General features: G+C 37.5%; 1 protein-coding gene across 1 annotated transcript in view; it reads left to right on the plus strand.

Moving 5' to 3' along the window:
- The window catches only part of pps (protein partner of snf), a 709,730-nt gene that overhangs the window by 407,324 nt on the left and 287,280 nt on the right, over nt 1-15,126 (plus strand). The window contains exon 11 of the mRNA XM_067153098.2: nt 9,779-10,006. Within this exon, the coding sequence (XP_067009199.2) occupies nt 9,779-10,006 (228 nt within the window). The remainder of the gene's footprint in view (nt 1-9,778; nt 10,007-15,126) is intronic.

The raw sequence follows: 15,126 nt of genomic DNA on the forward strand, positions 1-15,126 counted from the left end.
ATCTTTCGAAGTTAAAGAACATTTTTATTAAGAAGTTTTTGCACTAAAAATTTTCTGCATTTATAACATTTCCTTCATCTCTGTACCAGATTTAATCAAAAATTTCCATGTATTTTTATTTTATTTATATATGGTCACCTTTCTTTAAAAACCTCGTAAGTCAGAATTACAGATTTTTACAGGAGAGACAAAAAACGTTCCATGACCTCAAATGATGACCTGTTTTTCCTGTTATAGGTGTCCACCATTAATTCGCCATAAAATTCATCTCGTGACTACACTGACATATAAGTTAGAGTAATATACATTTTATAATTCGATCAAATATTGACTTAACAAGCTTTTTAATCTTACATTCAACATATTTTATGTCACGAGGTTTTTGAAGTAAAAATGTGGAATGAAGAATTACAAGTCCAAAGTTTTTTTCATAATTTGTACTTTTTACCTACCAATATATCCGCCTGGTGGCCGTGATCATTAAGTCCTTGAAGTCTATATGGTCTGACACCGGAGTTAGCCGGTTTGAGTTTCGTTCACACCAGGCAAATGCTGGGGCTGTACCTTAATTAAGGCCACGGGCGCTTCCTTCCAACTCTTAGGCCTTTCCTATCCCATCGTCGCCATAAGACCTTTCTGTGTCGGTGCGACGTAAAGCCCATAGCAAAAAAAAAATATGAGTTTCGTTCATCGAAAAACTGTTCATCGTCAGAATGTTGGCCGACATACTAGGGGAGGTGGTGGTATACAATTTCTAATCACTAGATTGTGTGCCAAAAGTGTGAGGGCATATGATGCTGTTGATAGTGATTCGTCCGTCGGATGGGGACGTTAAGCTTTGAGCAGACCCCTTGGTGTTATTCGACAGGAGTAGGCTACATGCCAACACCTGGTTTCATACTCTCTCTACCTCATCACTACATCATCATCATCATCATCATCATTCCACATCCAGACTCGTAGGTCGCCTTTTGGGCGTCATATACAAAGATCTGCACCAGGCGAGCCGAACATGTCCTGGGATACTCCCGGCAATAAAAGCCACACGATAAAGAAAGACCTACCAATGTACAGATTGTTGATTCGTAAAGTTTTTGGAAAAAGTATCACTGAAGAGAAAATCAAAGAGTTCATTAATTGTAGTTATTCACAGACTATTATTAAAGAATAGAAGAAGCAACTTGGTAATTATTTTTAGTATTTTTTGATTCCATGTAATCTAAAAGAAAAATGTACAATTGAACTAAAACTAAATATTTACAGTGATGGCCCACAGTTCAGTAACATATGACTGTCCTTATTCATGAGGCAAGTTGGTCCAGTACTTGTTTTAATTGTTGGAGGTGGTTCCATTTCTCTTTCATGATCTTCAGCTTTTGAATATACAATGGTGGAATCTTGTCTTTTGCACAGAGTATCACCCCTTTGTTTCCTTTGAGGAAGATTATTCCAAGATTCAGAGTGAATCAGCTTGTAGTGGATAGTCCCACTTGGGTTGTAACAAATGGCCCGGATGTCTGTAACAACAGGATCTCCCACTTTACATCCAGGCCGCAATGATTTGTAGATCATACAGGCGTTATTGTAATTCTTGAAGAAGTCGTGCCGAAGATATTTGACATTGTCGGGTTTGCGATTCATCCTAGCATGTTTACAGACATCTATGTATGCTGCTGGAGAATAGATATCTTGATTTTTAAGACGTTTCTCTATTGTGGAGTGCATGGAGTCACACTCCATTTGTGTGTGCCCCTTCTCTAAATACTTTTGTATAATAGTAATATCACACAAAGAAGAAAGGTTTAGAAGTGCATTAGATAGAGCAATATTCCTATTCTGATAACATCCATCACTATAGAGAATTGCTTCGTCACCACGCTCAAATGGTACCTCGTTACGTATAAAAACCACATAATTGAAGTGAATTCGTTAGCTGTCATAGATCCTCTGTTTCGTCCCACAAATAACAAAATCCGTTCCATGATTATATAGTAAAAATAGTGAACTTGTGCACTACTAATTTCGTTTTATAGTGCACCGCCGATGCTTTCAGGGATGGACAAAGAAGAACTGACTGAAGTTCCATCGTATACACATGTTTGCCTACAACCTTGTCTCTCTCTTTTTCTTTTCTTGCCTCGTCTTGCTTCTTTTTATGTTTACTGTAAGTTTCAAGAGATACGTTTTTTATCTTGTATCCAATGCAGATATCACACTGATCCTTTTTCGGTTGAAATATTGAAATATTCATTTCAGTCAATATGTCATCATATACCTTGAATCTCATGGCTTCTAAATGATTTTCACCACAATAATTTTGGTATTCCCGGAATAGGTGAGCTCTTGATGTCGGGACTGGTTCCAAATACAGCTTGGTAGTAGATTTTCTGCAGTAATGAGACAGACCTTTGGGCAACATCATAAGATAACTGCGAATGTGTTCTCGACTTTCCTTGTGTTTCTGTTGCGTCTTGGTCAGTGATTTCTCTTCATTTGTTGTCGTTTCATGGATTTTATCATTTTTAACCCAGTTCAGAACTGACCATTCTTTCATGCCTATGGTATTAAGAAATATCTGCTTACATACCCTAATACGAACACAGTTCTTTTCCAAATGAAAAGCAGCCATTCCAGTTGTCACGGATGTTACATTTTTACTAATTCAAAGCCCTTAAACATTAAACTGTATATGCATTTTGTGAATTTTTTAAACATGAAACACGGCAAATACTAATGAACTCCCTACAGAAGAAACTATGTTAAGTAAAATGTATTATTATTCCGGAAACTGAAAAAAAATGTTCCGTCACGGATGTTACAGAATTTGTGAACTCACCTTAGAGGCAGTGAACTAAAATTAAAAATTCAGGTTACTGCCTTAGACAGCATTCATTTTACACACATTGGATTGATCTGAAAGCTTTAAAGATCCTAATTCTGGTACATTAATTTTAAAAATTGAAAAAGGGTTGATTTTATAACTGCTTTATTCATGTCACGGATGTTACATCTGACATGATACATGATATATTAATAAGATTACATTGTATAATTAACACAGTTATGCGGTAATAAATTATTAGGCCTCTAAATAGAAATCAGAGCAAATTATTTTATTTATTGGATGGAAGAAACCATGAACTGAAGAAAAGGGTAATGTGTGGTCATTATCCAATTTGTAAGTATAACATGAATAAGACTTTAAAAAAAAAAAAAAAAAAGACTTTTCTTAACAAAAACTACTCCTACAAGCAGACTTTGCTTCTGAAACCAAAAATTCAGGCACTCCCGCTCTTCACAAATGTTGCAGCACATTTTCTGTAGCAGTGCCCTTGGTGTTAAAATATTTCCTTGATAATCAAGACAGAAACAAGAAATAGCATAAACTAAAAATCTGAAATTTTCATGCTTAATACAAACATATGCGTTTCAAAGAATTTTGAAAGAGATATCCTTACTTCAGGATGTATCTCCAAGAATCATTGGTAAGCTTCTGCATCATTCATTACAAGGTAGCATTTCTGTCTTTTCTCCTTCTTCCCTGTGACTTCATCTTTTACTTTTACTCTTTTGCCAGATGTTTGCCAGCTGATGTCATCATTTTCAAAAAATGATTTCACTATTTCCAAATCTTCTTTTCAGAATGATCGTCCCCTGCGAGACACTGTAACTTTCATAACGTGGATGTCGGACTTTGGAAAAGCTTCTTTTAAAAGTTGCCTGACAACAGCCTGGTTTTTTGAAGGGCTTAATGGCAAAGCCTTACGTGCGTTGTGGACAACTTTTCGAAGTGTGCTCATTGAAGAATATTTATTGCTTCTGGTTTTTCCTCCTCCACTCCTGCACCATCAGTCTAGTCTTTTCTCTCCTCAAATTCAAAAAGTTTTTGTCTTTTTCACATTTATCTTTAACTTGTTGCCTTTTTAACCTATTCTTTTCCCTGTCCTTCTCCAAATATGCAGCCCATCTATATGGATTTTTAGATTTAATTTTAGCTCTCATTTTTGCCATTATAGGAGCAGACTTTGCAGGTGGCATTATCTACAAGAAAATACATGAGTTTAGACTAAATTATAGGTTATGTTTCTGTTTACCTACCATTAATTTTAAGGACATTTCATCATAAAAAAATAAATTATAGATGGAATAAAGAAAATTAATTTCATTTTACTCTGTGACTTAATAAAATCAAATTCTACATATCAGCAATATAATGTACAGTAAATCTATCTGAATTTTCCCGGTTATATGTTGTGAAACATGGATTATAGTTCATAAAGTTAGACAGCTTTAAACTAAAAGTATCACTGGTGGTAGAAATGTAACATCCGTGACTTGTAACATCCGTGACGCCTATTATATTCTTATTTAAACTCAGATATTATCTTTAAGATGGTAGGGTGCAAGTATTTCAATAGAATGTCAACCTTTGACAAAAACGAATTTAGTTCAATGAAGTATTTTTAAAAAGTTTCTTCTTTTTTGTCACGGATGTTACGCCATGTACATCTGACTACTGGTTTACATTTAATTAATAAATTTGCTCACCTTGGTCTCTGAAATTCAGTGTGTAGAGTCTCAAAACATAAAATCAGCAGTAAACTTCCTGATAATGGAGTTAACAGTTGAACTGCATATAAATAAGTTCTTCCAACTTCAGTGAATAAAACTGGCCATATACTACCAACTACAACCAGCTACTTCCGTTAGCAATAAAACATATCAAATATATTATTTTTCAAAATATCTAAGCAGAATGCTTAAATTAGAAGTTTTATCTACTCACCGCATGAAAATAGAACATATTTATAAACAAATATTTTTTTCCGTAGAATTTCCGCTTTATCCGGAATGGCTGAAAGTCAGTGACCTGTTTCTTCGAGAAGAATCATCATGTCGATTTTTAATATCCTTAGTGTGTGAAATGTCTACCAACATTTTTACATACATTTTCTTCTCTTTCCAAAATTGTTGAAATATTTCTTCCCGTTCCAAATCCGTCAACTCTTTGCACCTTATTACCAATTTCTTTTCACTTAAAGTGCACCTACACCTAGGCAACATCTTCCTTTCTTGGTGAGCAGTTAGGTATTTCCACTTTCCATCTGTCAGGGATTGAGATGCCCTCTATGTCCTCTATCAGTGTAGCATTCTATGACAGAGACTACAGGGAGTTGTCTATCTGTAAAACCAGAGAGTTTGTACTTACTAACAATAATAAAGGGATTTGTTTATAACTTGTAAACGGTCGTTACTCGCGAGGAACAAAATATAATACTGGTGCCGAAACCCGGGAATTAAAAATACACACGCAACACTTACAACCTGATTTTCTCAAAATTACTTTTTTACAGTTAATGTTCATGTATCTGAAACACTACTTGTGGTACATACATGAAATTTTGTGTGATGCTTTATAATATCTTACTGTCCTTACTGAAGCAGAATCATAGCACAGGTTTCCATAGACATGAAGTAAGGGGTGCCCATCTACAAATATTTTGTGGAAAAAAGGCATCTTTAAAAAAATGAATATATCTCGTTCTTTTGGTTTCTATCTTTAATTAATAATGTTTAATGCGGCGAATGGCCAAAAGTAATTACAGGGTATATACTCATGAATTATTCCTTACTTAGTTCAGTCAAGGACATATTTCTTTCCTGATAATGAGAGGCATGATATCTATCACATCGCTTGCCACACCACAAGCACACACACTGCAGATCTGGTACATGATACGTCTTACGTTGGCAGCACGTATGATGAAACCCGTGAATACCAAAGCGGGTCACTGAATGTCTCAATTCGTAACCACTATCTGTCCACTCTGTTGTTGTCATCGCATCAGTAGAGTAGAATTCTTTCCATATTTCTTCCTCTTCAGTTTGTCCAATAGGTCTCCATAGCTCGTAGTGTAAGGCAGATGCATCTGATTCCGAAGATCTTCAATAAAGAAGCTTTCTCTTGTCAGTTCATATACTAAACGAGATGGGGTGAATTTTGATACACACAGCACAACAAATTTGGTGAAGCTGTTGAAGCACCCTTGCCACCTGACCGTGTAAAGCCCTTACGACCATTTGAAGTGACTGGCATTGACTTTGCAGGCCCCTTATATATGAAGGTGGGGAATGAGTCGAAGAAATGTTATATTGCTCTCTTCAAGTGTGCATCAACGAGGACCTTACACCTAGAATTATGTTCAGACATGACCACTGAAACATTCATCCTCGCATTACAAAGATTTGCAGGAAGACGAGGGTTGCCGCATGTAATCTACACGGACAACGCTAAGACTTTCCACGCTACAAACACAGAATTGTCTTCACTCTGGCAATACCTCACTGCATCTTCCGTCCACCAGTACCTAGCACATCATTCTATCAAATGGAGGTTCATTCCTCCACGGGCGGCTTGGTGGGGAGGATGGTGGGAGAGGATGATTGGCACTACAAAACGATGCCTGAGGAAGGTGTTAGGCAAGGCATTGATAACCGAGGAAAGGCTTAACACCATTCTAGTAAATATTGAAGCCGCCATCAACTCACGACCCATCTCTCAGAATGAAGATGAAACAGAAGCTCTGACTCCCGCCCATTTCTTGACCAGACAAAGATTAACGGCCATACCAACTGGACCAGAACCAGCATTAAGGACAAACCTGACAAAGGAGTTAGCAGTACGACAAAAGATCTCAGACGACTTCTGGAAGCGCTGGACTAAGGAATATCTCATGGAGCTGAGGAGCTTTCACGAACTTCGACGTCCTCGAGGTAACAGACCACATCTGAGAGTTGGAGACGTAGCACTCCTTCAAGAAGACAACCAACCAAGACACATGTGGAAGAAGGCCCGCATAGTGGAAATCCGAGCTGGAAGAGACGGAGTGATCAGAACTGTGATCCTTAAGGATTCAAAGGGGACTGTGATAACTCGTCCAGTGCAGCTGGTCATCCCCCTGGGGATAGACCAGGGTGGGGAGGATGTCAGGGATTGAGACGCCCTCTATGTCCTCTATCAGTGTAGCATTCTATGACAGACACTACAGGGAGTTGTCTATCTGTAAAACCAGAGAGTTTGTACTTACTAACAATAATAAAGGGATTTGTTTATAACTTGTAAACGGTCGTTACTCGCGAGGAACAAAATATAATACCATCATTGCCTCTTGAAAGACCTTCATATGGCAATCCATTTCCCCCTTCTTTTGATTTTTGCTGACAACCCATTCATGGTTCTTTCCTGACTTCTTTCGTTTGATTGGTTTCACTCCATCAGCACTAACAGATGCGTTATCACTTGGACTAGCTACATTAACAGAACCAACAGAATTCACAGGTAATTTGTCACTTTCATGTTGAGGTTCGTCAGTAGATCGATCACAAATAATATTTTCCATAGAAGCTATAGCAACAGGGGTTTCCAATGATTCCGTATTAGAAACAGCGTTAAGCACTTCAATAATTGGAACCGTTTCTTCAGTTTGAAGATCACCTTTTAAATGTTGCACACTGTTGCAATTACCACTATACAAGTTTACTGGAACAGCAGACCGCTGTAAGGGATTGAATTTTAAGAACTCGTCCAACTCTTTCCTCGGTTCTGCATCATAGATTTCTTCAGTGAATCCTGAAGCAAACAGAAGCAATTCGGTAGGACTTGAATATTTCCAAGTTAGGTGCGCTTTAACACAAGATGACAGGTGAAGGAGATAACCAAGAACACTTTTATGCAGATATTACCAGTACCTTTTTCACTAGTACTGCCTTGTCCGTCTTGTTTTACATTCTGTACTTTGGAACAGTTATCAACACTATGTTCTGTATTGCTATCACCTGAAATTATAACGCTTCCACAGTAAAAGCAATAGGTAAAGAATATGAATGTAATCTAATAGTAAATAATATTTGTAACATTACTCACCGAAATAAGATTTAATGCTTTTTCCACAAGGATTTTACCCCTGTAGCACAATCCATCTTCAATCGAAAGGGAAGTCAACTTGTGAAAGGCGCGTATAGTATAACTCTATTGTCTTCTTTACAATGTGGTACAGGCAGTAAAATTGTAGCATTGTTGGCATTAAAAAGCACGTATGTCAGACTTACGAGATTCTTAAGTTAAAAGAGTCAAATAGTGTAAATTTATTTTCCTTGTAAGTCTCTGATACGAGGTTTTTAATCTATGAACAGCTCGCTTGGACATACGAGCTTATTAATTTGGACAATAGAGGCGCAAGGTTCCTTCACAGACTTACAAGGGTTTAAAATTCAGTTAGAGCGCATTTTTTCCTTAAGAAAACATGTAAGACCCAAAAAATGACCAAAATCGGACTTAGGAGGTTTTTAAAGAAAGACGACTGTATTTTATATATATTTGTATTCTAACGAGTGTAGTGCTATGTAGCATGCTTGATGTTTGAGTTACTCAATTTACTCTCTTGGTTAAAGAATAAACAAAGAATCAAGCTACTCTTTGGCCTGATGTTTCATAACTTAATTGGATGATTCACTTACACTTTTGCATAATATTTTACATATAACTATTCTCAAAGATAAACCAAAAGGGTAACATTTAATTTTAAACATTGAATATTTTACCGGCAAACAAATTACCAAAAATTATGTATTTTGAAAAATTAAAATTGGCATGTTTATATGACTATTAAAAATGTGCTTTATTAGCAGTAATTCATTCTCTAGAAGAGAATCTCTTGGGCTCAAGAGAAATGAAGAAAATTGCCCAGTTTTAATTTGCTTTTGCTGGCTCCGCAGTGTAGGGGTAGCATGCCTGCCTCTTACCCGGAGGCCCTGAGTTCAATTCCTGGCCAGGTCAGGGAGTTTTACCTGGATCTGAGGGCTGATTCAAGGTCCACTCGGCTTATGTGATTATATGTAGAAGCCATCTGACGGTGAGATGGCAACCCCAGTCTAGAAAGCCGAGAATAATGGCCAAGAGCATTCGTCGTGCTGACTACACGACATCTCTTAATCTGCAGGCCTTCGGGCTGAGCAGCAGTCGCTTGGTAGGCCATGGCCCTTCGGCGCTGTTGTGCCATGAGCTTTAATTTGGTTTTTTTTATTTACTCTTGGAGATATTGTGTTTTTGAGAAATAGAGGGACAACATTTTGAAAAGCTGTTAATAACCTTTTGCATCACATGCCATACGAAATGCTCTTTGATAATGTATAAGACGTTAGTTGCAGACACGAATGTTTTCTAAAATGTATTGATGATAGCTGAGCTCCAGTTTTGCTTATTTGAACCTTATGCTGATGAATATATGGCAAGGAATGTAATGACATTACTTTTAAGTCAGAACTGTGAGTTGAAAACCTCACATGTTTTCAACATTGGAAGTTAATAGGATGGGATTCTCTTCCTACATCAATTCAAGAGCAGCTGGTTTATTTAGAAAATTGGAAATCACTGCTCTAGATAGAGTTGTGTTCTTTCAGATTCTTTATAGAATTACATTAGTAATTATCGCATATCCCATTCGGCCTACATGAGAACAAATTAAATATTTGATGTTGAGATAGTGGCCCCATTCTAGAAAGCCTAGAATAATATGTCACCTGTAGTCTGAGTATGCCAAGGCACAATCAGGGCTGTATTGCTGTGGATGTCAGTTGAGTCATTCCATCTCTTTCTGAGGTACCTTCTTTTAAACCACTATTTACATGAGAGCTAGTCTCTGGAGTTCTTAGCTATTGTTCAGTGTTCTAGTCCTATGTTGTGAGAAATTTTGGTAATGCAACACGATGTTTTGTGCAGGAAATTGTCGACAGTAAATCTGTAGATACTGAAGCTGTTACCAGCAGTTTACAAGCACTTTCATCTCAGAAAATGCCTGCAGATTCTGAAAGTCAAAAATCCTCCCAGGAGATGTCGCAGATATCACCTAGCTCATCACAAATGGAACCAGTAGCAGCAGTACCTAAACTCCCTCCGGCCACAGTTGCTGTCACACGATCTGCCAGGAGGCGATCATCTACCCACCAGGTATGTGCATATATGTACTTTGTTTAGATTACTCTAAAATTATGTGTTCGAGAGATTTTTAGTGTTTTAACAAACACTTCTCCGTGGGATATGAAGGGGAAAGGAAAAATATTTTATTACCAGTAAGTTTCATACAATGTCACCTGTATTATCCGCTAGCAGTATGTAGACATTGCTGCCAGCTAACAGCCTACATTGAGACCTTATTCACTGTTCATATATGAATTTAATGGAAATATTATGAATATACATATTGCATATCTGCCAAGTATTCCAGTTTTTCCGTAAAATGTACGGATTTTGAATATCGGCGCTTGTTTTCGCTTTCTGCATCCAGATCAGATTTGTTTGGCTTTCGATAGTAGCTGAAATTTTACTGGTAAATGTATCGATAATCACATTATCGATTATCACCGTGCTTTTGTCACCTGTTCAACCTGAACTGCTACTTCATTCACTGAGACGTTACCGAACAAGTAACAGGCTGTGATTTTGAAGAAAATAAATCAGTGAAAAGTAGCAGGCTGTGAATTTATATATAACTTTAGTTACTGTGTCGTGCTTTGTAGCAGCTGAAAGGCTTAGTTTGTGTGTGGTTATGAGGTTATGAGTAACAGTGGCAGTTGTTCTGAAACTCGTGGAATTGTGTGACGAATTTGTAAGCAATTTCGTATTTTTACTGGTGTTTGTAATGAGTTCAACTAAGAAACAATATTATCTTTTAGGGATGCATATTCTGCTGGATTTCTTTGTTTTATACGGTCACGCTAAGGCGAAACATTCACATTCTGTTCCATGTGCTCGTGTGATAGAAACGTTTCTCACGGAGGTAGAACAGAATTAGGAAATCGCATTAAATTTGTTTCAACACGTTTCCAATACAAAATTTAAGGATGAGTCAGAAAATTAATTCTTTTTTTACCTCTTCTGGAGCTGACCTTGATGTAGTAAGAGCGGAATGCTTGCTCACTTCATTAATTGAACGTAATATCCCGTTAGCTGCTGCCGATCATGCTGGTGTTTCTTGGTTCAGAAATTGCAAAAAAAAATGTGGCTGTGGTCGTACGAAAACCACACACATTTTGAAAGAAATGGCTACGGTTTCAAGAAGTGAACCATTTTCTTTAGCTACAGATGGGAGCAAGCTTTACGCTATTGTCAGCTGTTAGTTAGCTCAGTGTTGTCTGTCCCAGTCTTGGTGGGTGATTCAACAGGGTGTAATATTGGTAATTTGTTAATTTCACAGTTAGTGTGTTACAAAATACCAATTCAAAATTGTGTAGCATTCTGTTCTGACAATGCTCCAATCATGATTGGAAAGAAGAATGGAGATGCTACTATTTTAAGGGAAGCACACCACGAACCTACTACGCTGGCGTAGCAGGGGAAGAGGTGATACTCCCACGTGGTGCGTCCCGGGTGGCAGATAAAGGGGTCCTAACCGGCTTGCCAGCGGGCGAGGGAAATAAAAATACCTCCCGCGGACCAAACACACAACCCCCTGTGGGTGCGGGACGCAGATGAAGAATTCACCCACTGTATCCCCGGCCTGTCAAAAGGGGCAACCAAGGGATGATCAAATTAGAACCATGAAACTACTTGTAATTAGTACCACCCTGCGGGGAACACCATGGGTCGCTTTTACTTGCGCGTAGTACCACTATGTTTGGTACCAAATAGGTTTGTGATTACTAGCATGACGGCTTTTACAGTACCTGTGATTAGTCGCATTCTATGAGCGACACCATGGGATTACATAAAATCAGCTTCATGGTCCGTATCGCACTTCAATAGATTCACAATGAAGTATTTATTTATTTTCCACCTAGTCGATACAATGATTGCCTAAGGCAATTTTTATTGGTCAAAAGTGGTACATGTTTCGTATATTATCAACATCTTCAGCCACATAACACAGTTTAGATGAAAAATATAAAATTGACAAAGTAATGCTTTAGAGGAAGTGTCCTTGCCTATGATTAGTACCCACTATATGAGGAACATCATGGGATAGTACGAGTCCCTGTGGTTAGTACACTTAGGTGATGAACACCATAGGTTTGCGTTGCCTGTAAATGGCGCCGCAATGTATGAAACACCGAAGGTCTGTAATACATGTGCGAATTTCAATATCTGTGAGTGGTACCATAGTGTGTGGAATAGTGCGAGTCTACGCTACTCTTGATTAGTACCGCAACATGACAAATACCATGGATCTACTTTTCTTGTGATAAGTACCATTGCGAGGGGCCGCTGACTTGGATTTTGGACCTCTTTCAACTAAAGTACCATCGATTCAGTATTGTGCTATAGAAGCAGTCCCTTGGTCAGTAATACTATTGTTCTACGCCCGCTTCTGTGCATGTGAGGCATTGTGGATCGGTTCCACTGATCGTTTTAAATTCATATCCATCCATCCATTCATTCTTTGTCCTCACGTTTTGAATTGTGATCCGTGGATTTTTTTTGGCTTTTAATTTGCCATTTCATTTCGTCTCATTTCGTACATTAGGGGCCGATGACCTCGATGTTAGGCCCCTTTAAACAACAAGCATCATCACCATCATCAAGGGAAGCACAGTCATCTGTCTTTGTTCTGGGTTGCTCATTTCCAGAAGGGTACACAGTCTATCGTAGAGACCGAGGAGATAAAAAGGGAGGGGGGGTGTTTATTCTGGTGAAGGAAACTTACTGTTCACATGAATGGTTTACCGATGAAAGGGATGAAATATTAGGGATAAAATTAGTTTGTGATAATATGAAGGAGGTGGGAATTATAGGAACATACAGGCCTGGAAGAGAGGAAAGAGACATGGAAATCTTTGAAAAAATAATAGATTATACTCGTAAAAACAATAATAATGATATGGTAATAATTGGGGGAGATCTAAATTTGCCTGAAGTTGAATGGAAAGGAGCTGCAAGTGAAGCCCATGAACAGAAACTGGCAAATAAGTTAATTTGGGAGGGAGGATTTACACAAGTAGTACAAGAACCAACTCGTCTCAATAACTTACTAGATGTATTCTTGGTTAAACCATGGGAAATTGTTGATAAAACTGAGGTAATTGAAGGAATAGGAGACCATAAGGCTGTAATAATGGATGTAGGACTCGTACCAAAAAGGCTTAATAAGAGGGTTACACAAGACAAGAAATTGTACAGAAAAACTAAAGTTGATGAATTTGGGACTTACCTTAAATCACAATTCAGTTGTTGGATAAGTGAAGGGAGTAACGTGGATACACTTTGGGCTAAATTTAAAGGAATTATTTGGGAAGGAGAGAAGAGATTTGTACCTGTTAAGAAGGGTAAAATGACCTCAGACCCTGTTTATTATACAAGGGAAATAAGAAAATTAAAAAGAAAATGTAGAATAGTAAACAGGAAAATCAAAGAGGGTAGAGAGAGTAGAGAAACTAGAAAACAGCTAATGAGGGAACTGAATAGAGTGAAAAAGGAAGCAAAAGAGAATTATATGAATGGCATACTTCAAGAGGGTAATGACCACAAAGGAAAATGGAAAAAGCTGTATTCATATAACAGGAATCAAAAAGGAAAAGGAATCCAAATTCCTACAATGGTGGGAGAAGGGGGTGAACACTATTTAACAGATACTGAGAAAGCAAACCTATTTAATAGGGAATTTAGAGATTCAGTAGATGATTGTCAAGAGTTGGAAACTGAAACGGAAGATAGAGAGGGAGAGAGACAGAGGGGAAACAAGAAGCTTCTCATTCACAAACGAAGATATTTTCAGAGAAATCCAACTGCTTCAGCAAGGAAAAGCAGCAGGAAGTGATCAAATTACTGGGGAGGTATTAAAGACAATGGGGTGATACATAGTGCCTTATTTAAAATTTCTCTTTGACTATGTCATAAATAATAGTGTAATACCAAAGGAATGGAAGGAATCTATAATAATACCAATTTATAAAGGAAAGGGTGATAAAAGGAAACCAGAGAACTACAGACCAATCAGCCTGACCAGTATAGTTTGTAAAATTCTGGAGAGTTTAATATCGAAGTACATCAGAGGGATATGTGATGATAAAAATTGGTTTATGAGGAGCCAGTATGGATTTAGAAAGAAATTTTCTTGTGAGGCACAATTGGTGGGATTTCAGCAGGACATACCAGATCAGTTGGATTCAGGAGGTCAGTCAGATTGCATAGCCATAGATCTTTCCAAAGCCTTTGATAGAGTGGAACATGGAATATTATTAAAGAAATTGGAGGGAATAGGATTGGACGTAAGGGTTACACGTTGGATAAAAGCATTTCTAAATTCAAGGGTTCAGAAAGTCAAAGTAGGAAATAATGTATCTCAGGAAGAGAAAGTTTGGAAGGGAATTGCACAGGGTAGTATAATCGGTCCGTTACTTTTCTTAATATACGCAAATGATTTAGGGAACAATATAACATCAAAAATAAGATTGTATGCAGATGACATAATTGTTTATAGAGAAATAAACAACATTGAGGATTGTTCAGAATTGCAAAGGGACCTTGAAAGTATCCAACAATGGGTTGAAGAAAATAATATGAAGGTTAATGGAGGCAAATCAACTGTTACAACTTTTACAAACAGGAGCTTTAAAACTGAATTTGAATATACTTTGGATGAGGTAGTTATCCCAAAAGATGGCAAGTGCAAATACTTAGGTGTGAGATTTGAAAGTAATTTGCACTGGAAGGATCATATTAATGACATTGTTGGGAAAGCATACAGATCATTACATGTCATAATGAGGCTACTTAAAGGATGCAACAAAGAATTAAAAGAAAAAAGTTACTTGAGTATGGTTCGTCCATTATTGGAATATGCAAACAGTGTTTGGGATCCTCACCATAAATACCTAATAAAAGAAATAGATAGTGTGCAGAGGAAAGCAGCAAGATTTGTAACAGGAGATTTCAGGAGAAAGAGTAGTGTATCAGAAATGTTAAAGGAACTAGGGTGGGAAACTTTAAGTAAGAGAAGGGAGAAAACTAGACTTATAGGATTATATAGAGCCTATACAAGAGAAGAAGCATGGGGAGATATCCGTGAGAGGCTTCAGTTGGAAAATAATTATATCGGCAGGACTGACCACAAATATAAAATTAGAAGGAATTTT

Source organism: Anabrus simplex, chromosome 8 (assembly GCF_040414725.1).
Source record: "Anabrus simplex isolate iqAnaSimp1 chromosome 8, ASM4041472v1, whole genome shotgun sequence".
In the NCBI taxonomy this organism is placed as follows: Eukaryota; Metazoa; Arthropoda; class Insecta; order Orthoptera; family Tettigoniidae; genus Anabrus; species Anabrus simplex.